We start from the raw sequence: 22,945 nt of genomic DNA on the forward strand, positions 1-22,945 counted from the left end.
GATCGGTGGGAAGGCTCGCGTGAGAGGAGGGGAGTGGATGGGATGCAGAGAGAAGGCGCCGATCGTCTCTATTTATAGTGTCGCATGGTGGCCGTGGTGTGCCGAGAAGGGTCGACGACGGTGAGGTCTCTCCAGGACGCGAAGGGGCAAGCTAGGGGCGCATGGCGTAGGCGACGGCTAGGTGAAGCCACCGCGCTTGATGGCGCGGCGAGGGGAGGACAAGGGGGTACCGGCGATGCTCAAGTGCCGCGCACGGCGCGGCAGTGGTGGTGATCATGGCGACGTCGACGGTGCAGGGGCAGGCCTCGGGGGCTTGTTTAGCTCGTAGAGGGCGGGGAGTAGGTGCTCAATGCGATGGTAGCTTGGCCGCAGAAGGACGGGGGCGCTCGAGCGATTGGTGTACCGGTGGCGTCCAGTGGCGTGGTCACCGCGCGTGCTGGCATGTTCTGGGCGCGCATGGGCGCGGCTGGCCTGGCCAATGGCGTGGCTTGGAGGGGTAAGGCAGGGTATAGGCGTCGTCCTTGTGTGCTAGGGGAGCTCTGTGACTTGGTGTAGGTGAGATGGGGAAGGCCAGAGAGAATGGGTGGCAATGGGGTGGCATGGTGCACGGCATGGTGAAGAAATGATGCTCCACTCTCTTTAATCGACAAGAGCAAGTACATGTAGGGATGCAGGGGTGTAGAGAGGTGATGATCATCACAAGTTAGAGGTGGTTTAGGCCAAGACCCACCGGATAAAAGCATGTGTGCAAAAATATGAACCATGCCTCGCGAGGTGTTCGACTAAATGGCCGCATGAAATTTTATTTGGATTTTTGCAATTCTTTTTGGTGGAGCTCACTTATATAATTAAAGGGAAAGAATGGTGGTGGTGGTGTTCATTTTGGTGGTGGTTTGTGAGATTTCCAAAATGGGGGTCATCTTCTCATAGTTTCAACATCACCACTTGTCAAAATCATACCTGGTCAACCTGGTCAACATTAGCATGTGGGGTCAACATGAATGTTGTTCACTTTTACTTGGTCTTGGATGAAATGGTCATAGTTGACCAAGGTTAGTTTAAGAATTGAGAAAAACAGAGGGGCAAAGTAGTGAAGAAAATAATTTTGGCCCAAATGACCATTATCATATGTAAGATGAAATCTTGATTTCCTTTTGATTTGATTCTTGATCCAATGATGCAATTGTGTTAGTTTATCATATTGAAGTATTTTAGAAGCAAGGAAGCAAGTAAATATGGCCTTGGTGAAGGATTTGCATTTCTACATAAAGTGTATGTAAGGGAATTTTGGGGATTTTCTCACTATGTGATTTCTCTCCATTTGATTTGACTTTGGTTGACTCTAATGGGGTTCTTATGAGTTTAGAAACATTTTAAGAGCATTGAAACTAAATCAAAGGGTCTTGTTCAAAGATTTGCAAATTTGGCCTTAATACATAAGAGATGAGGTGTCAAATTTTCATAAACTTGTACTAGGGTTGTTCTTGCCTTACTTGGAAATGGGTTAGGGTCCATTTAGTGTTATAATAGGTTTAGAGATGGTTTCACACCATTTGGTCAAGGTTTAGAGACCTAGGTCAATGTTTGGTGAAATGTTTATGTGTCACATATGCTTTTATGCATATGTGGTATTTTATTTTTAATTTGACTTGATTTGACCCAATTGGTTTTGTTGAATGTTGAAATGATATGTGGAGGTGATCCAACCATTCACAACAAGTCCTAGGGTCAATTTTCTTAAAATCACAATTTGCTATTTTGCTCTCATATGCCTCTATGGCATTTTTAGTTCCTTTTTAATTTTCTTGGAAACCACTTGAAATTGGTTTGATAGGTACTAGGTATGGTGTATGAAGGTTTTCCAAATCTCTAAACAAAGTGGAAAGGCTTAGGGTAAGTTTTTATAAATATATCCATAGGCACATATGCCTCTATCTTATTTAATTTCCTTTTATTTTATTTTAACTAGTATGGGGATAGGAGGGGTGAGGTTTAGGGTTTAAGATCATTTCAAAAACGAATAACAAGCAATCATAGCAATAGCACAAGAATTAAACAAGATCACTATGTATCATACTTCATTTAATAAAAGTTTTTGTTGGTTCCAAAATTTGGAACTAGTGAAAATCATTTGTTTTATTTTGAAATTCTTGGGATGTTACAAACCCTTCCCTTAAACAAATCTCGTCCCGAGATTTTAAGAAAAGTTAGGTTCCTAAGAGAGATTGAGCATTTTATTAACAGGAAGACATACTTGGCATGGTCTCGTGGTGCTTCCCGAGCTTCAAGTGGCGTCATGTGGTAGAGGCGGCCGTTGTTGTTGTTCCGGTTCCTTCTACCCGCGAAGCGACGCCGTTGTTGAGCAGGTGCTGCGGTATTGGCGGCAATCCTGGCAAGCTTCTTGGGGCACTCATTGGAGTAGTGGCCCACAACTCCACATTCATAGCAGTTTACAGTTGACTTGTCCTTCGGGTTGACGGGGATGGCATTGCTTCCAGTCCTCGGGCCAGTGTTGGTGTTGTTGTTGTTCCCGTTGTTGCTGTTGCTGTTGCTGTTGGGGTTGTTGTTGTTGTTGTGGTTGTTGTTGTTGTTGTTGTTGTTGTTGTTGTAGGGGCGATAATGCTGGGCAGGGGGCTTGTTGTATCTTGGGGTGAATCCTCCAGAGGAGTTATTGCGGTACTTCTGGGTATGGTGGGGTCCATTCCGATTCATCATTCTCGCGCTTGCGGTTCTCATTGGCCCGATGCAGCCTTTCCTTCCATCCGTATGGCTGAGTCTACGAGGGCTTCTAAGTCAGCCGAACGGAATGTTCACTAACACAGCCTCGCATCTCGTCGTGCAGTCCATTCAGGAATCTTTCCTTTCTCTTCTCATTGGTGTCGGTCTCATCCGGGGCGTACCTTGACAGAGTGAGAAACCTGTCGCGGTATTCCACCACGGACATCCTTCCTTGCTTGAGTTCACGGAACTCGTCTCTCATCTTCTTGATTAGTCCTTGGGGCACATGATATTTGCTAAACTTCAGCTTGAAGTCTTCCCAGGTCATCATCTGTCCCGCATTCATTGCACGGGCACTTGTCCACCAGGCTCTGGCAGGTCCCGACAGGTAGTGGGTGGCGAACGATACTTTTTCTCGCGGCTTCAACTCCCGCAACTTCGAGGTTGTTCTCCATGGTCCGGAGCCGATCATCGGCATCAAGGGGCTCTTCGGCCTTGTTGAACATCGGTGGGTTGGTGTGCTGAAAGTTCTTCAGCTTCGATCCAGGGTGATCGTTGTTTCCATGGCCTTGATTGTTCTGAGCTATCTGTTGCAGTGCGGCAAGGTTTGCTTGGCGTTCAGTTCTTTCGGCTTCTCGGTCTGCCATCATCGTCTGCAGCATCTGCATCATGGCATCCTGGGTGGTGTTGCGGGTTGGTGGGGCCATCTGAATATTTAGGTAGATGATAAGATAAGAGGGAAATTTCTATGGTTGGTTTTGTTAAATTTTTTAAAAGTTCACAAATTGAAATTTTGAGTAGTGTTGCAGGGGTAACACCGACAACACTTTTTCATTCATACCAAGCATCACATATTACAAATCTAACACACCGTTGGTTTGAAGAACCATTCATCGCTCTAGGATACAAGGGGATCCTGATACAACTCACACGTACGAAGGTGCCTTAAATGATACTACTCTTTAGGGTGGAATCCTTCGTCTTCATGGGTAATGTGCTTGGCGAGAGGCGAGGGCGTTGTCCAAATCCCCGAGGGTTTTGTACCGCCCGAAGTCCCGAGGTGCTTCATAGGGGTTCATCTTTGGTTGTGGTGGGGGCATGGTCATCGGTCTTCCCATGGAGTCATGTCTTGGGTAGTAGATGAAGCGAGTGTTCTTGATCTTATTCTCATTTTGTCCGCACAGACGGAAAATTGCTTCTTGCATAGCTTTGTCTAGTCCTTCCTTCCAAGTTTTTCCCGTTACAGAAAACCAGATGGTTTCCCATACCGGGGCATCAAGCTTCCTTCGTAGATCAGTAGAAACGTCCCACCGAGGTGGTTCTCCTAACTGAGCTTTGAGGGGTATTCCGAAGAATTCGGGATACGGGTGTCCTAGATAGTCAACCAGCTTGCTTCAACTCCTTTTCGAACCTTAGGTCGCCTCCGGAACCAAGCCGATAGGACTCCCATTGGTACTCCATCTCGTGAGCAATTAGGATAAGTAAGTTAATGAAGTGATCAAGTGTGCAAAATTTTATGTACCATTTCAAATAAAAGTAGAGCATGGATTTATTATTTTGAAAAGATCTCAAGGGTAAGAGTGAGAATATGTTTTCACAAATATTCACTTCATTGGTTTTGAAACTAAGTTTTTCAGACGTCCATTCTAACTAGGGTCTCCTAAGGTCAAACAATGGCTCTGATACCAACTTGTCAACACCCGGATTTTTAAGTCCAGATGCCTATTATGCCGTACATCGCAATCCCAGGAATATTGTGGTTGCGAGACATAATAGTTGAATATCATAGAGTCATCATTTATTACAACACATAATCGTCTTACAAAGGTAGATCACATGATCCAATATTACAATAGTAGTTGATCTATCGATCAACGAACATCACAAATAGCGGAAGCGAAGTAGTAGTGGCTATCTAATCCACAGAGCCAACGCTTGACGTCGGAGTGATCCTAGTTGTCGTAGACGTCCCGCTGTCCATCTTCCTCGTACTCGCTCGTTCACCTTCATAGTCCGGCCATTTGAATAGCCAGGGACAAAGCCATGAGTACTTTTAAAGTACTCGCAAACTAATACTAGTGTAAGTACTATAAACTATAGTAAGGGGATGCTAAGCTCTAAGTTTATTTGCATAAAGCCAAGTTTATTTCATAAACATTTAGAAAAGACTCTTCATTTGCTAAACTAACTCAAGTGGGAACATTAATGTCATTCCCACAACTCTGTTGTGATTCAATTCAAAATCACCATTCACCTTTCAAATTCAAGTCACAAGTATGTCACATTTTTGAAAAGGGTCTGATGACGGAACAGTATGGCCTTTCCAACCGTCCATAACCGTGGACACGGCTATTCGAATAGTTCTACACTCGCAGAGGTCGTACACTTGTGCCACAATATTTGCAATAATCCGTCGTGGTTAATCGGCCCTGATTTACCATACTCCGTATGCGGACTACCAACCATAACCTTTCACTTACATACTCTAGTATAGGCACCTCTCCCCATGAGCTTGGCCTCCCGGTGAAAACCGCAGTCAACCCGGGAACTGCACAGGGCTTGGGCCGGACATTCACCTCATTCCACGTCATATCGCATCTTTTTGTTTGTTGTGGAGGCAGCCCTCGGCCTAACCCCGATGACGCTTGTTAGAGGGAACCCATACTAAAGCACACAAATTTCTAGTTAAGCCCTTACCCATATTGGGTATTGTGGGGGTACTTTCAAATTGGAATGGTATCGCATCCGAACCCAACCATCAGTTTTTTTTGTAAAATTCACCAAGTCATTCACCAGTCATATTCACCTTCAAAATCTTTCAATAGAATGACTCATCATTCCAAGGTTTTTCAAAGTCATTTCATTTCACATGATCCCATCTAGAGTAGTCAATTCTATTTGTTTAGCACTAGCAACTAGTCATGAGGGGTGCTAACTAGCTTGTCTTGCTCTAGGCTAACTTTGATGCTCTTGTTCTACTCTATATCTAAACCAAGTGAATCATGAATCAAAAAGGTAAACTTTGATAAACAAAATTTAGAAAAGCTTGTAAAGTAAAACTGGGAAATAGGAGCATTAAGCATAAAGTAAAAAAATATTGGTGCCTTGCTCTTGTAGAGCTTTGCACAAGGGAACCTTGCAAGAGTGTTAGCTTGCCTTGATTGGTGTATTGATCAAAGTTTTCTGGCTCTTCCTCCCGGTAGAATACCTCCTCCTCTTGATAGTCTCCGGTACTAGCGTCTAAAAACGAATACGAGGATACAATCACCAAACAATACTTAAGTACTCTTAATTAGCCTTAATGGCTCACTCAAATGATTTAGCATCACTACTTAACATTTATTCACAAATTATGCTAGGGTTTCTTTATTTAATATTAGGAAAATAATTTCCTCTCATTGAAAGTTGAAATTAGGGTTTCTCTTTGGTTTGGAGAAATAATTTCCTCTCATTGAATTCTTCTTAAGATTTAATTTCTCTGATGGATAATATATGACCTGGGTTGACCAAAGTCAATCTCTTCATACTTATCATTTGAGAAAAATAATTTAAATGAGGTTCCATACCTCATGCATTTTAATACTAGCATGATAGTGATTTAATGCCACCAAATAACTCAATATGAGATTATTAGACCATGGTCACTACCTCATGTTGAATTACTTGAGAACAAGATTTAAATGAGAGGAGTACCTCTCATATGATTTAACACATAGTTGTAACTAATTTAGTAAAAACTATTATTGAGGTGATGCCATATTCTCAAATAACCATGGATGATCCCATGTTGACCAAGGTCAACACTTCTCACTTAGTATTTGAGAAAGGTGGTTTAAATGAGATTCATCATCTCATGTGATTTAAATACTAGTGCATTTTAAATACTATGTTGATTTAAATTCTACAAGTGAACAAGTATGAGCCTAAGCATTTAAAGGTCAACAAATTACTTCATATCACTGGTGAGAATGATTTAAATGAGGTGCTACACCTCATTGGTTTAAGTTCCTAAAATTTGAAATAGTTTAAATGGGCTAGTATTGACTACATAGCCAATATTTTGATTCTAGCCCATGATCATGTACACAACACCTATCATATTTTTGCATATTAAATTAGAGTTTGTTAAATGTGAATTATTGCAATTGGATTCACTTCAAAACTCATAATGGTTGATTTTTAAGATTTATTTGAATGCAGAAAAGTATCTGTTTTGTTATTTTATTTATTCAAAAACTACACCACATATGAGGTTGAATCCAGCGGGGTTAGTTAGGGCAATTCATAAGCTTTCCAGAACATTTGGATTTGCTAAATTTGAGTTTGTAGAATTTGAACTATTCAACTTTGAAGTGGGCAGCAGTATTGGATTTGAACTAAAAATGGATTAAACCAAATTTAAACTACTGGGCTTGGCGGGAAAGCAAACTGGGCTAAACGGGCTAAACGGATCGGGCCGGCCCAGCAGTGTGACTGGCACACGCGGGAAAACGAAATGGGCCGAAGGGAATTAAACGGAGCAACACGGCCCAGCACACAGCCCGTGTGCGCGGGCCGCCTGACGAGGTGGGAGCCACCCGTCAGTGGCTCTTAACCGAGCGAAACGGTACGAGCGACATGATCCGGTTAGGATCGAACGCGATCGAACGGCCGGGAGCTTCGTCGTCTCCGACGAGATGCCGGCGTGCTGGCGGCATACCTAGGGGGTCGGAGGGCGCTGTGGGTCGCCGGAGGTCGATGGCGAGGTTCGAGGCGACGTTGGCGAGGCAGAAGAAGCTCCTGGTACCGTGGCGAGGCTCGGGGCTGCTCCAATCGATGGCGATGGTCTGCGAGCTCCGGCGGCTGTGAGCTTGCGATTGGGGCTGCTCCGGCGAGGTTTGGTGAAATTGATCGGTGGGGAAGGCTCAGTGAGAGGAGGGGAGTGGATGGGATGCAGAGAGAAGGCGCCGATCGTCTCTATTTATAGTGTCGCATGGTGGCCGTGGTGTGCTGAGAAGGGTCGACGACGGTGAGGTCTCTCCAGGACGCGAAGGGGCAAGCTAGGGGGCGCATGGCGTAGGCGACGGCTAGGTGAAGCTACTGCGCTTGATGGCGCGGCGAGGGGAGGACAAGGGGGTACTGGCGATGCTCAAGTGCTGGCAGTACCGGCGCGGCAGGGTGGTGATCATGGCGACGTCGACGGTGCAGGGGCAGGCCTGGGGGCTTGTTTAGCTCGTAGAGGGCGGGGAGTAGGTGCTCAATGCGATGGTAGCTTGGCCAGAGAAGGACGGGGGCGCTCGAGCGATTGGTGTACTGGTGGCGTCCAGGGCGTGGTCACCGCGCGTGCTGGCATGTTCTGGGCGCGCATGGGCGCGGCTGGCCTGGCCAATGGCGTGGCTTGGAGGGGTAAGGCAGGGTATAGGCGTCGTCCTTGTGTGCTAGGGGAGCTCTGTGACTTGGTGTAGGTGAGAGGGGAAGGCCAGAGAGAATGAGTGGCAATGGGGTGGCATGGTGCACGGCATGGTGAAGAAATGATGCTCCACTCTCTTTAATCGACAAGAGCAAGTACATGTAGGGATGCAGGGGTGTAGAGAGGTGATGATCATCACAAGTTAGAGGTGGTTTAGGCCAAGACCCACTGGATAAAAGCATGTGTGCAAAAATATGAACCATGCCTGCGAGGTGTTCGACTAAATGGCCGCATGAAATTTTATTTGGATTTTTGCAATTCTTTTTGGTGGAGCTCACTTATATAATTAAAGGGAAAGAATGGTGGTGGTGGTGTTCATTTTGGTGGTGGTTTGTGAGATTTCCAAAATGGGGGTCATCTTCTCATAGTTTCAACATCACCACTTGTCAAAATCATACTGGTCAACCTGGTCAACATTAGCATGTGGGGTCAACATGAATGTTGTTCACTTTTACTTGGTCTTGGATGAAATGGTCATAGTTGACCAAGGTTAGTTTAAGAATTGAGAAAAACAGAGGGGCAAAGTAGTGAAGAAAATAATTTTGGCCCAAATGACCATTATCATATGTAAGATGAAATCTTGATTTCCTTTTGATTTGATTCTTGATCCAATGATGCAATTGTGTTAGTTTATCATATTGAAGTATTTTAGAAGCAAGGAAGCAAGTAAATATGGCCTTGGTGAAGGATTTGCATTTCTACATAAAGTGTATGTAAGGGAATTTTGGGGATTTTCTCACTATGTGATTTCTCTCCATTTGATTTGACTTTGGTTGACTCTAATGGGGTTCTTATGAGTTTAGAAACATCTTAAGAGCATTGAAACTAAATCAAAGGGTCTTGTTCAAAGATTTGCAAATTTGGCCTTAATACATAAGAGATGAGGTGTCAAATTTTCATAAACTTGTACTAGGGTTGTTCTTGCCTTACTTGGAAATGGGTTAGGGTCCATTTAGTGTTATAATAGGTTTAGAGATGGTTTCACACCATTTGGTCAAGGTTTAGAGACCTAGGTCAATGTTTGGTGAAATGTCTATGTGTCACATATGCTTTTATGCATATGTGGTATTTTATTTTTAATTTGACTTGATTTGACCCAATTGGTTTTGTTGAATGTTGAAATGATATGTGGAGGTGATCCAACCATTCACAACAAGTCCTAGGGTCAATTTTCTTAAAATCACAATTTGCTATTTTGCTCTCATATGCCTCTATGGCATTTTTAGTTCCTTTTTAATTTTCTTGGAAACCACTTGAAATTGGTTTGATAGGTACTAGGTATGGTGTATGAAGGTTTTCCAAATCTCTAAACAAAGTGGAAAGGCTTAGGGTAAGTTTTTATAAATATATCCATAGGCACATATGCCTCTATCTTATTTAATTTCCTTTTATTTTATTTTAACTAGTATGGGGATAGGAGGGGTGAGGTTTAGGGTTTAAGATCATTTCAAAAACGAATAACAAGCAATCATAGCAATAGCACAAGAATTAAACAAGATCACTATGTATCATACTTCATTTAATAAAAGTTTTTGTTGGTTCCAAAATTTGGAACTAGTGAAAATCATTTGTTTTATTTTGAAATTCTTGGGATGTTACACCCACCTTGAGTAGGACTCCCATCTTGAGTAGGTTTCCCACCAAAGGCAAGTTTTGGTGTTGGGGTCTTATTCAAAGACTTGGACTACAACTCTTGGGGCTTCCACCTATATAATGAGGGGCAAGGGGGAGGGGCCGGCCACACAAAACAGCCCCCAAGTGGCCGGCGCCCAAGACTCCCCTCTCCCCAAACCCTAGCGCCCCATCCTACACATATCTCTCCCGCAGCGCATAGGCGAAGCCCTGCCGGAGATCTCCACCACCACCGCCACCACGCCATCGTGCTGTCGGGATTCCGAGGAGGATCTACTACTTCCGCTGCCCGCTGGAACGGGGAGGAGGACGTCGTCTTCATCAACACCGTACGTGTGACCGAGTACGGAGGTGCTGCCCGATTGTGGCACCGTCAAGATCTTCTACGCGCTTTTGCAAGTGGCAAGTGATCGACTACATCCACCCCGAGATCTAATCTCGTTATGCTTTGCGATCTTCGAGGGTTAGTCTCTTCATCTCCTCGTTGCTACCGTCTACTAGATTAGATCTTGTCTTGTGTTTTTCGTTCTTGCGGTAGGAATTTTTTTATTTTCTATGCTACGAATCCCATCAATGGTGATCACACGGTGTTCTATAGACACGCTGAGCGAAGGATCGCCATTCTTGCAGTTTATGTGGATGACATTATCATCACTGGAGATGACCAAGAGGAAATAAATAGACTGAAGGAGTGTCTGAGCAAGGAGTTTGAGGTGAAAGATTTGGGCAACCTAAAATATTTCCTTGGCATAGAAGTGGCTCGGACAGAGAAGGGAATATCTTTATGTCAATGAAAATACACCCTAAATCTCTTGAGTGACATGGGCATGATGGGATGTCGTCCAGCCCCTACCCCAATTGAACAAAATCACCAAGTGACTGCACAATCAGGTGAGCTAGTGAATAAGGAAAATTATTAGAAATTGGTTGGGAGACTCTTGTACTTGTGTCATACCAGGCCTGACATTACATATGCCGTGGGTGTGGTGAGCAGATACATGCATGAGCCAAGGAGTGGGCATCTTGATATAGTGCACAGAATCTTGAGATACTTGAAGGGAACTCCGGGAAAGGGGTTGTGGTTTGCAAAGAGTGGACACCTTGAGGTGGATGGCAATAGTGACTCTGATTGGGCTGGTTGTCGAGATGATAGAAGATCAACGTCGGGCTATTGTGTGTTTGTGGGAGGAAATCTGGTGTCATGGAGAAGCAAGAAACAGACAGTTGTATCTAGATCAACGGCAGAAGCTGAGTACAGAGCTTTATCTAAAGGGGTGTGCGAGATGCTTTGGGTGAAGCATCTCCTGAGCGAGTTGAAGCTTCTCAGAAACGGGCCCTTGAGAGCTTGGTGTGACAATCAGTCTGCTATAAGTATTGCAAATAATCCAGTCCAACATGATAGGACAAAACATGTGAAAATTGATCGCTTCTTCATTAAGGAAAAACTTGATGCTGGGATTATCAGCCTTACTCATGTCAGTTCTGGGAAGCAAATTGCTGATTGCTTGACAAAGGGTCTGGGAACAAGGGAATGCAACTTGGCATGCGACAAGATGAGATTGATAGATATCTACCATCCATCTTGAGGGGGAGTGTTGAACACTGGACATGTTTCTAGCCCAACTGGTCCAAGTGGCCCAAGCCCATATGTGTGCTGACCTATAAAAGGAGGGAGCTGGAGGAAAGCTAACCCTAAAAGAGACAGAAGAAAACCACACCAGCCACCAGGAACCAGAGATGAGGTGAGCTGCTGCTACAACATCCTGTGAACAGAAAAGACATGCATACGGCTTCGTTGCATCATAAACACAACATTCTGCACCCGCCTTCTGAAGGTAGAATTAGAACAGGTCATCAAATCGACAACTTTTACCAATACAAACTAGAAATATGTGGTAAGTTATGGGAACATGCAGGATCAAGTGAAACAAGTACTCCATCCGTTCACAAATATAAACTGCCAAAACGTATTATATTAAGAAACTGAGGTAGTTTACATTTGAATTGATCTTGCACAATACTGGAACACATCTCTCTATCTGAAATTTTCCTTACAAATTAATGTAATACTGAATATTTTTCCAATCATCAAGGTGCATCACATTTGAAATCTCATGGGATTTCATACTTTGTACTAACAACCTGTTCTTGTAAAAAAAAATCAATTTTTCCGTCCTAAAGTGCCCTATAGACTATAGTACAACAGCGAAGTTTCCAATTTGAATGGTTTCGCATAAGTTCTAAAAAAAAACAGTTACTCCATTTCAGACTTTGCGTGTTTTGAAAAAAAAAACAAACAGGGCACCACAGAGGGCGATGAAACTCAAATGCTAAAGGTCAAATGAGCCTGGCTTTGAATTAAGAAAATCAACCGGTCAAGGTACAAGATCAGATAATGAACTGGCATTGGATTAGCAAAGCAATCAACGGGCACGAGGACAACGTCCGATACATAAATCTACAGAATTGTGGATGAACAGTTTTCTAGTGCAACATGTGTAACGGCCAAGGGATCAAGCCCTACTACCGTCAGGAAAAGTAGGCCAAAGGAGAACTCCTCTCACCAAACCCCGCCGCCGCACCAGGCCGCCGGCCAGCATGGCTTCCCTGCCGGATCTCTCACCCCCTCTCCACCGGAGCACGCGGCGGCCTCAAGCACCCCTGGGAACGCCCGGCATCCTATTCCTCGTGCGGCTCCTCCGGTGATCGATCGCTGATCCGTTCGGATGCATTTTTTATTCTTTTTTTTTGGCGCACAGTTCTTGAGGTTGTGGAAGAGTCGAGGTACGATGCAGCAGCAGCTAGCTGCAGACATGCGGACAATATGCAGTTATTTCTTTTGCAATGAAAACTGATTTAGCATTAGTACAAAACTGCAATACAGCGCTAGCATTTCTTCAGTACTTTGCGTATTTGGTGATCAAACTCTAATTTGTCACTATGGTGGACGCACTTTTGTTAATTCGACGTTTGTAGCTAGGCTGGAAGGTGCTCCACTGCTTCCCAGAACCGCGTAAACCTGTTCCAACTTCCAACTTGCATATTGATAGTTCATGAAAGGAATCAGATTCGTATTGTCTCCTTCAGAGCATTTTCCCTGGGAGCCAATGCTTGAATTTTGTACTAGTATAAACTGTAGGGCCACCACGAATGGAAGAGAGAGATGGTGGTGATGTGTGTGCAACAGCAACAACTAACCACACTGTAGAGTCGACTAGTCATCAAGTCAATGGGCAAAATGAACACAATGTCACTCACAAGTCACAATGATGCTGAAGCATGGTTCCGACCACACAAAAAGAGAATAATTTAGGTAGGGGCTTTCCTTGCAACTTCTCCTCAGCAAGGAGGGTCCAAAAGCGTGTTTCTTGTCCCTTACTGGACCAGAGACCGGCCTTAAGGGAGGAAAAACACAAACATTAAAGCAACCACCACATCACTTGTGAAATCTCGCATAGCACATATCTGGAAGCTCGCTGGCTGGTGATAGAGAGAGATAGAGAGAGAGAGAGAGAGAGAGACATGGAGGCTGCTCTTGTCACCGTTTCTACTGGGGTGATCAAGCCCCTCTTGTCCAAGCTCTTCAAGCTGCTGGGGGAAGAGCACGCCAAGCTCAAAGGCGTGCACCGAGACGCCAAGTTCATAGGAGATGAGATGCACAGCATGCAGGCTGCGCTAGAGACTCTCGCGGATGAAGAGCAACTCAATCCTGAGATGCGAATTTGGAGGGATGCTCTCCGCGAGCTTTCCTATGACATGGAGGATTGTGTTGATGACTTTGTGGCTCGTGTCGACCATGATCATGATGGACGCACGGCCTTTAAGAAGTTTGTTGACAAGTTGAAGAAGCCGAAATATCAACATCGGACTGCTAATGAGATCGGAAAACTCAAGACCCGTGCAACTGAGGCAAGCGAGAGGCACAAGAGGTATAATATTGTGCGACCAACATCTGACATTAGCACTTGTGCCATCGACCCCCGGCTGCCTGCGCTTTACGTGGAGGCTGATGACCTTATCGGCATTGATGGTCCTAAGGATGATATCATTGACTGGTTTCAGCGGGAAGCTACTTCCACACAGCTTCAAGTGCTTTCTATTGTTGGTTCTGGAGGTCTTGGTAAGACTACTCTAGCAAACCAAGTCTATCAAGCAATTCGAGGCCAATTTTCATGTGCAGCTTTTGTCTCTGTTTCTCGGAAACCTGATATGAGAAAGATTCTAAGAGATATTGCTAAAGGAGTTGGGGCCACAGACAGTACACAAGATGATGATGTGCAGCAACTGATTGATAAACTCAGACGTCATCTCAAAGATGAAAGGTAATCCTGATCACTGATAGTAATGTATTTGAATGCTGGTACTATCTTTACAAATTATTTGTTTAAGGGATTTGATTTGCTACATGTTTTGTTGCAAAGGTAATGAACATAGGCACAACTTATCGATATTTAAACAGCAAAATTTATGCAACTGAGAAGCACATGCATCAATCCATTCGTAACAATCAATATTAGTCTGGTAATTTGCAAGGTTTGGCAACATACAGTATTAGTCTGGTAATTTCATTGCGAGATGCTTATTCTTATTGAGCTTTTCACTCACATAGAAATTGAGTGTGAGAATTTCAACTTTTAAGTTCAGGTGATTCTATAGGAAACTTATACAAAAGTTGGGTATATCTAATTGCAGTTTATACACAAATGTCTTGCCCATCTAATCTTTCGCTTGTTTCGCTCACAGCCTCTGAGGCGAAATAGGTCATCTCTCCGTGTAACCTGCAAATGTACATGCATATTAGAGCTAGAGTCTCAGGGGATTAATTAACTATTATAATTGAAAACATATAATTTAGACATTTGTATATACTGAAACTAATTCGAACGCTACTATATTCACATGTTCAGGAATTTGGTTTTCATAATTTTTTACGTGGAATGGTATAGGTGCTTCTTGCAGGTTGAAATGCAGTAAACATGGAGATTTAAATTACAATGCCGTTGCCTAAGATTTTTCATTTCCTAGTTAGCTGGAGGACTTGACTTATGTACTAGGTTTGATTATTAGAGAAATTGTTCTAGTACAAGTACCATGATTCTAACAAACATGGCTTAACAATAATCTTGTGTCGTCTAATGAGAGAATACTAGTTAGTTAGCCAGAAACCTTCCATGTTGAAAACTGGCAGTCACTCTGTTGACAATCTTCTGTAAGATTCTAGTAATAGCTAACCACAGTTAATTAATGCAAACGATGTATGCAGTTTCTAACTGATTTTACTGGATTTAAATCAAGGTTTAAAATAGCACGCTATGTCTCCGCTAATAGCGCACTATAGCATATCTAGAGGGTTCATGCTAAATTTTAGTAATTTTTCTCGCTGTAGCGCTATTTGCGAATAGCATGTTATATCGCGCTAAAATTTCATAGCGTTAGCGCTATTTTTCGGGCAAGTTGCTTTCACTTTTTTGTGGTGATAAAGTGCAATCTGTTGGTTCCACTTCTAAATCAAAAGATAATATCGCTAATGCTAATAATTTTTAATAAATAATTTATACTGTTGTTGCCCTGTGACATGCTGATGTTATCCTTCTAAAATATTTGTGATCTATTTTTATGTGTGGTTATGTATGTATGATTCAGTCAGGTTTGGACTATATATCCATTCTATCTAGTAAAATTATTTATTTTTAGGCTAAATTTAGTATTATTTTGAAAACGCTATTTGAAATATACCACGCTATTAGCACGATATAGCGTCCACAACGTTTAAAGGAGGCTGCCGCTATTTCATTTAGCACGCTATTTAAACCTTGATTTAAATACATCTTGGTTAAAATTGTGCTGCAGGTACTTCATTGTAATTGATGATGTGTGGAGCGCAGAACAGTGGAAAACTATCAGCCTTGCATTACTGAATAATAATTGTGGGAGCAGAATTATTACTACAACACGTAATAATGAAGTTGCTTCATGTTGTTCATCACGTGTTGGTCGTGTTTATGAAATGGAACCCCTTAGTTTTGGAGACTCCAAAAGTTTGTTTTTGAGAAGAGCATTTGGTCCTGAGGATTCAGGCCATTCTCATCTGGAAGAAGTCTCAAATGAGATATTAAGAAAATGTTCCGGCATACCATTGGCTATTATTACGGTGTCTAGTTTGTTGGCTGATCAGCATGCAGAAGATGAGTGGAAAAGGGTGTTGGCTGCTATTGGTTCTGCTCTTGCAAAGGACCCTGCTGCTGATAAGATGACAAAGATATTATCTCTGAGCTACTTCGATCTTCCTCACCATCTGAGAACTTGTCTGTTGTACTTGAGTATGTTCCCAGAAGATTCTACTATCCACAAACAACATTTGATACATATGTGGATTGCTGAAGGATTCATTCGTGAAGAACAAGGGCGAAGTCGACATGCAGTAGGCGAGAGTTATTTTAATGAGCTCATTAACCGATGCTTGATCCAGCCAGTTGATGCAGAGTTTGACCAGGTGGAATCATGCCGAGTTCATGACATCATTCTTGATTTCATCACATGCAAGGCTGCTGAAGAGAATTTTGTCACTTCATTCAATGATGTTGAACATGGGCACAACTCACATCGCAGAGTCCGCAGGATCTTTGTTGGGAATAGCAATAATGAAAAGGTTACCATAGCGGCAAGCCCGATACTCTCTCATGTTCGGTCACTCATTGTATGTGTGCAATACCCGCAAGTTTCTCTGTTGGCTTTCCCACCAGCTCTTCGTGTCTTGGACCTAGGAAAGTGCTGGTGGTTAGAAGATCATCATATTGCAAGTATTGAAAAGTTGTTTCTTCTTAAATACTTGCGCCTTGCAAATGTTACCCTCCTCCCAAGAAAAATTGGAGAACTGCAGTATTTGGAGACACTAGACATAACAAAAACCAGAATTCTAGAACTTCCGTCAGCTGTTACATGCCTTCAACGGTTGACCAGTCTATATATTCATGTCCACACCAGCTTTGTAGACGGAATGATTGGTAAAATGCAAAGCTTGGAAGAGCTAATGACGTTTGGTGTCCACTCCTATGAACAAGGGAAGTCACTGCAAGAACTCAGCCAGCTAACCAAGCTGTGGAGATTGGAAGTACTACTAGGGTTTGAATTGTGGGAAGGAACAGGTCAAATTGAGGACCTTCACAATAACATCGGAACATTACTATCTTCATGCAACCTTCGTCATCTGCACATCCGCAAGTGGAGCTCGCCCTTAGCTGTGAAAACGTATTTTCCACTGTCACTGGAGTCATGGTGCCTGGCAACTCCTTGTAGCCTTCGGGAGTTCTACATCACATACTGCTATATTGACAAGGTTCCAAACTGGATGAGATTGCTCGGAAATCTTAGGGAATTAGAGCTCTACGTTGTCACTGTGAGACCAGAAGATGTTGCGATCCTTGGCTCACTACCAACTTTGCTTTTCCTTACACTTAAGACTTTCAATGGCACCAATGGAAGAATTCTCTTTCATGGGTTCAGTAGCTTGAAATATTTGTGTCTGGAACTGCTCTACTGTGGGACCTCACTCGAGTTTGAAGCGGGATCAATGCCAAGGCTTGAGCACCTCAAGCTTGAGTTTCGTGTGCATCGGATGGATTGCCTGAATGGTTCTTCCAATTTTGGTATCCAACACCTCTCCGCCCTCCGCAAAGTTGAGGTCTGTATTTGTTGCAACTTTGGCAACAGCGAAAATCCGTTGGCAGGTGTGGAATTTTGCTTTGGCAAATACATTGGAAGCCTTATCGAAACTGTCATCATGACGCTTCCCAACTGTTCCAGTCTCCTTTCAGAGTATGGAAATGTATCATATGCAAATGTGGACTGCGAACATTACACAACAATTGTAAGTTCTCTGCCAGAATCCCTAGCATTGATTACTTTAGTTAATCCTATTATTATGGAGTAGTTTGCTAGTACTACTACTATATATTTCTTTCTTCCCATCCCGCGAATTCTTGGCTAGCCGTTTAATTAAATAAATCTATGTGTGGTACTTTTGGGGCTTTGTTTCCCTTTTCTTTTGTTGTATGAACCTTTCATCCTGTTATTTAAAACAGGTTGGGACGGACTATGAGAAGGAAGATGAAGTAGGACAAGATGCGGGAGCACACCACTGGCATGTGGGAGGAAACCACCCACGAATGTCATTTGGTTACACACAAAATGTAATTTCTCAATACTCATCCACCCCCCAAGGTGTGTTCTTCAGGTGGATGACCTTGATGGAGACTCACCTGCTGCCGAGACCGGTTATCCACAAGCGCCGCCGCAGGACAGCGCTGGAGAAATCAACGCTCAGGACAAGCATCCATGTTGCGGCACCGAATAGTGGACGCCCCGAGAGCACCATTCGAAGCTGCGCCAGGGTGCTGCTTCGTCAGATGGGGATCTTTCAAGAGGATGAGGAGGCTGCGATCTCAGAAGAGGATCTTGATCGCTATTGGAGAGAGTTTGATCACCCTCTCGCCGAGCCCCAGATGGCGGCTTTGGCGGCTCTGTCTAGTTGGTCACTTGCTTGACGAACAACTGATGGAGCAGACTGTGGTTGCCACCGTGGCCACCGATGGTTGTGGCCCTTGTTCCTAGCGGATCCTGCAAGCATGGTGGTCATAGCGCGGGGTGGAAGAAATATATAGCGCGCCTTGTTTCTCCCAAGTTCGGTGAAAAACGGTACCCTGTACATATTACAGGTCATGACTGAGCCCAGACAACACCGGCCGGACGGTAACCCTCTGCGTTGAGGGCAAGCCAGCACAGAGACGCATCTGTCGGCCACACTCATGCCGCCGTCTGCGTCAGCGGGCCGACGGATGCACGGACAGGTCGCCGACTCCGTCGCTCTCGTCGGATTTCAACCATGTGAGGACCTTCAGTATGTCGTCCCTGACCTTCTCTCTTCCCCTGCCCGCACCGCCCCCGCTGTTCCCCCCTTGCTATCATATGGCTTCCTTTCCGATGCTAACTGATTTGGTGGAGATGGCAGGCTGTGGCGTTGGAAGAAGGACCGGTGCGAGGGGATTGGTGTGGACTGGTCCAATCAAGCATCCAAGATGATGATATCCTTAAGCATATACAAATAGGTATATTATTGCAATGGTGTAACTTGCCACACATTCAAAGTGTTGACCACTTTCGTGGTTGTCTCGTGTTGCAGATTGTTCCGATAACGAGTGAGATATGAGGTTAGGGTCACGATGCTCCAGTCGATTACATGTGGCACATTTGCTGGATTCACCACCTTATTTGTCTTCCGCTGTTCATTTTGGCCTACGGTCATTTTTGTAATAATTGACTATGCATTCAGATTTGATGTGTTGTAATAATGATATGACTGTGATATTTATCTCGTGAATCGTGAATGTGCGTACTAGCAAATCCTTGGGACTAGTACAGTGGATGCACAGAATATTTTCAGATCCGGGTCGCCACAATCTTAGGGTGTGGCCTTTGTGGCTTTGACGTGCATCGAACAACCACACCTCAAGGTGAGGCCTCTTGTGGTGTCCGGGAGCACTAAGCCAACGCACCTCTCCATCTCCAACAGAGATTAGCACTCGCAAGAGTGTGAACTTCGGGATAAATCATCGTTTTCAGCGTGCCTCGGTTATCTCTATACCCTGAGCTCTTTAGTTATGCACGTTATTATGTGATAGCCTTCGTGTTTGAAGTTATATATATCATGCTATCACATAGTTGCTTATCTTGCTTAGCATAAGTTATTGGCACATAGGTGAATCATAGTATACAAGTTTTGGGCTTGACAAAGTAAACACTAGTTTTATCCTGCATTTGTTAAGCCCAGCTAGAAAAAAAATTAACCCCCTATTCACCCCCTCTCTACGCGGCATTTGTGTCCTTTCACCTGGGGATGGTTGGGTCGTTGGGTTGCCGCCGACCTAGCGTCGTTGACGTCTAGATCTGGGTCTTGCCAGGCATTGCCAGCCAGTTTGCGTTCACTTTGCGGTTGAGTCTAATTGGGCTAGTTCATAGTTGGCTGTGGTTGGGGGCGCGGCAATGATTTATCCTTTGTCTGTTCTACGTCCTCGCGATGGCGCCTGGAGCTTTGATCGGGCTTTGGACCTCGACGAAAGCTGGACGTGGTTGTGGCCTGTACTGGTGAAGGCGGCACCTGCGGGTGTCGCTCCCTTGTTGAAGACGTCCCGATGATGTCTCTCATGTTCGAAGTGATGGGCTCCGTCCCTCCGCCTCAGTCTACTCTCCTTGGGGACCTCACTTTGGGCATGCTTCTTTAGTAGTGTCTTGTGGATGACCCTGTGAGCTCTTGCTGGTGTCTCAGCCCTCTCGCAGCGTCTGCCTGGCTGCTTTTACACGGTTTGTTGCGGTAGCTGATGTCCTCCCTAGCGCCTTGAGGGGATTAGCTAGGTCGGCGTCTGGTTGTAGCTCTTGCCGGTGTGTTGATCCCAACGCCAGGGGGAAGATGTTGTGTTCCTGGTCTGGACCTAGCCTGAGCTCTACGGGTGGTGGCTGCTGAAAGGACACGAATGCCACCTAGAGGGGGTGAATAGGCGGTTTAAAACTTTTACGAATATGGCTTAACAAATACGGAATAAAACTAGCGTTTAATTTGTCAAGCGTAAAACCTATATAACTAGGGTTCACCTATGTGCATCAACGACTTATGCTAAGCAATTCAAGCAACTATGTGATAGCGAGATATATAACTTCAAGCACGAATGCTATCATAAAGTAAAGTGCATAAATAAAGAGCTCGGGTATAGGAATAACCGAAGTGACGCGGAGACAACAATGTATCCCGAAGTTCACACTCTTGCGAGTGCTACTCTCCGTTGGAGCGGTGTGGAGGACAAGTCACTCCAAATGCACGAAGGCCACCGTATTCTCCTCGAGAATTCTGTAGGGATTCGTAGCATAGAAAACAAAAAAATTCCTACCGCAAGAACGAATAACAAGCCAAGATCTAATCTAGTAGATGATAGCAACGAGATGAAGATGAGACTAACCCTCGAAGATTCCAAAGCCTACGAGATTAGATCTCGTTGTTGATGTAGTCGATCACTGGCCGCTTTCAAAAGCGCGTAGAAGATCTTGACGGTGCCACAATCGGGCAGCACCTCCGCACTCGGTCACACGTATGGTGTTGAGGACGACGTCCTTCTCCCCGTTCCAGCGGGCAGCGGATGTAGTAGATCCTCCTCGGAATCCCGCCAACACTACGGCGTGGTGACGGTGGTGGTGGAGATCTCCGGCAGGGCTTCGCCGTAAGCGTTGCGGGAGAAGAAGGAGGGAGTTGCTAGGGTTTGGGAGAGAGGGGGGCTTGGGGCGCCGGCCATGGAGCCCCTTTGTGGTGCGGCCAAGTGGTAGCCAGCCCTCTCCCTCTCCCTCTCTTTATATAGGTGGAACCCCCAAGGGTTTGCCCAAAATCCGAATAAGAGTCCAACTCAAAAACTTCCATATGGGTGAAACCTAGGGGAAGTGGGATTGCTCCCTTTCCTTCCCCTATGGCCGGCCATGGAGGTGGAGTCAACCATGGACTCCACCTTCCCCTTTGGCTGGCCGGCTAGGGTTGGTTGAGTCCATCCGGGACTCCACCTTCCATGGTGATTTCATCCGGAAGGTTCTAGAACATTCTAGCGCCTTCCATAAATGCACCGGATCATTTCCAAACTTGGAAAGTGACTTCCTATATATGACTCTTATTCTCCGGACCATTCCGGAACTCCTCGTGATGTCCTGGATCCCATCCGAGACTCCGAACAACATTCAAACTCCATTCCACATTCCATATCTACTTAAAACGACATCAAACCTTAAGTGTGTCACCCTACGGTTCGAGAACTATGCGGACATGATCGAGACTCCTCTCCGATCAATAAATAATAGCGGGACCTGGAGATCCATAATAGCTCCCACATATTCAACGATGACTTCGTGATCGAAAGCACCATTCACATAAAATAACAATTCCCTTTATCTCGCGATATTTTACTTATCCGAAGTTTGATCGTCGGTATCTCCATACCTAGTTCAACCTCGTTACCGATAAGTACTATTTACTCGTACCATGATATGATATCCCTTGTGAACCAGTCACATGGTTGCAAGCTAATTAAATATCATTTCACCGAGAAGGCCCAGAGTATACCTATCCGTCATTAGGATGGAAAAATCCCACTATTGATACAAGTGCCTCAACCCTATACTTTCCGAACACTTAATGCCACCTTTATAACTATCCATTTACGCAGTAGTGTTTGGTGTCATCAAAGTATCCATCCGATGGAGGTGATTAACATGATCTCATGGTCGAAGGATTAAGTTACAAGCATAAAGAACTAAATGACTTGATCATATGCTACGCTTACTATGGGTGTATGTCCATCACATCATTCACCTAATGATATGACCTTGTTATTAATAACATCCAATGTTCATGAACAGGAAACCATGATCATCTATTAATCAACAAGCTAGTTTAACAAGAGGCTTACTAGGGACTCTTTTATGTTTACAAAACACACAAGTATTAATGTTTCTGGTTAATACAATTATAGCATGGGATGTAAAGATTTATCATGAACACTAAGATATAACAATAAACACTTTTATTATTGCCACTTGGGCATATCTCCAACAGTCTCCCACTTGCACTAGAGCCAATAATCTAGTTTACATTTGTAAAGATATAACACCTTGGCCTTCTGGTGCTTATCATGTTTGCTTATGGGAGAGGTTTCAGTCCACGAATCTGACATACTCAGAAACGTATGTATTTTGCAATTCATTTGCGTCTCTACGCATTACTCAGTTTTTCAAAATGAGTCGGCATCAATCGTATATGTTTGGTCTTCTGGTGGAACCTTAATTCCGCGGTCTGAAATATGTTACCAATATTGTCACATACAATATAGCTTCATAGTTCTGACACTACCGAAACTACACCAAGTTCTCAAAGAACTCTTTGACTCAAAACACCTTTGGTCATTGTCAAAACAATGAAATACTCTGCCTCCGTTTGTAAAATCCGTCACAATATTTAGAACTCATCTAAATCTAGCATAGACTCTTTCTAGCCCATTGTTCTACCTTTTAATGAACACATTTAGCCTAATTGAGATTGAAATTTATTTTATATGTGACCAA

General features: G+C 44.1%; 1 protein-coding gene across 1 annotated transcript; it reads left to right on the forward strand.

Annotated features, from left to right (window-relative positions):
• The first annotated feature begins 354 nt into the window (after positions 1–354).
• Positions 355–19,003, forward strand: LOC124654344 (disease resistance protein RGA5-like). The gene is made up of 5 exons (XM_047193358.1): positions 355–506; positions 13,258–14,121; positions 15,650–17,666; positions 17,881–18,695; positions 18,807–19,003. Exons 1-4 carry the CDS (start codon positions 355–357, stop codon positions 18,340–18,342), a joined length of 3,495 nt encoding a protein of 1,164 aa, XP_047049314.1. The 3' UTR covers positions 18,343–18,695; positions 18,807–19,003.
• Positions 19,004–22,945: the final 3,942 nt, after the last annotated feature.

The sequence above is a fragment of the Lolium rigidum genome, chromosome 1 (genome assembly GCF_022539505.1).
Source record: "Lolium rigidum isolate FL_2022 chromosome 1, APGP_CSIRO_Lrig_0.1, whole genome shotgun sequence".
Classification (NCBI taxonomy): Eukaryota; Viridiplantae; Streptophyta; class Magnoliopsida; order Poales; family Poaceae; genus Lolium; species Lolium rigidum.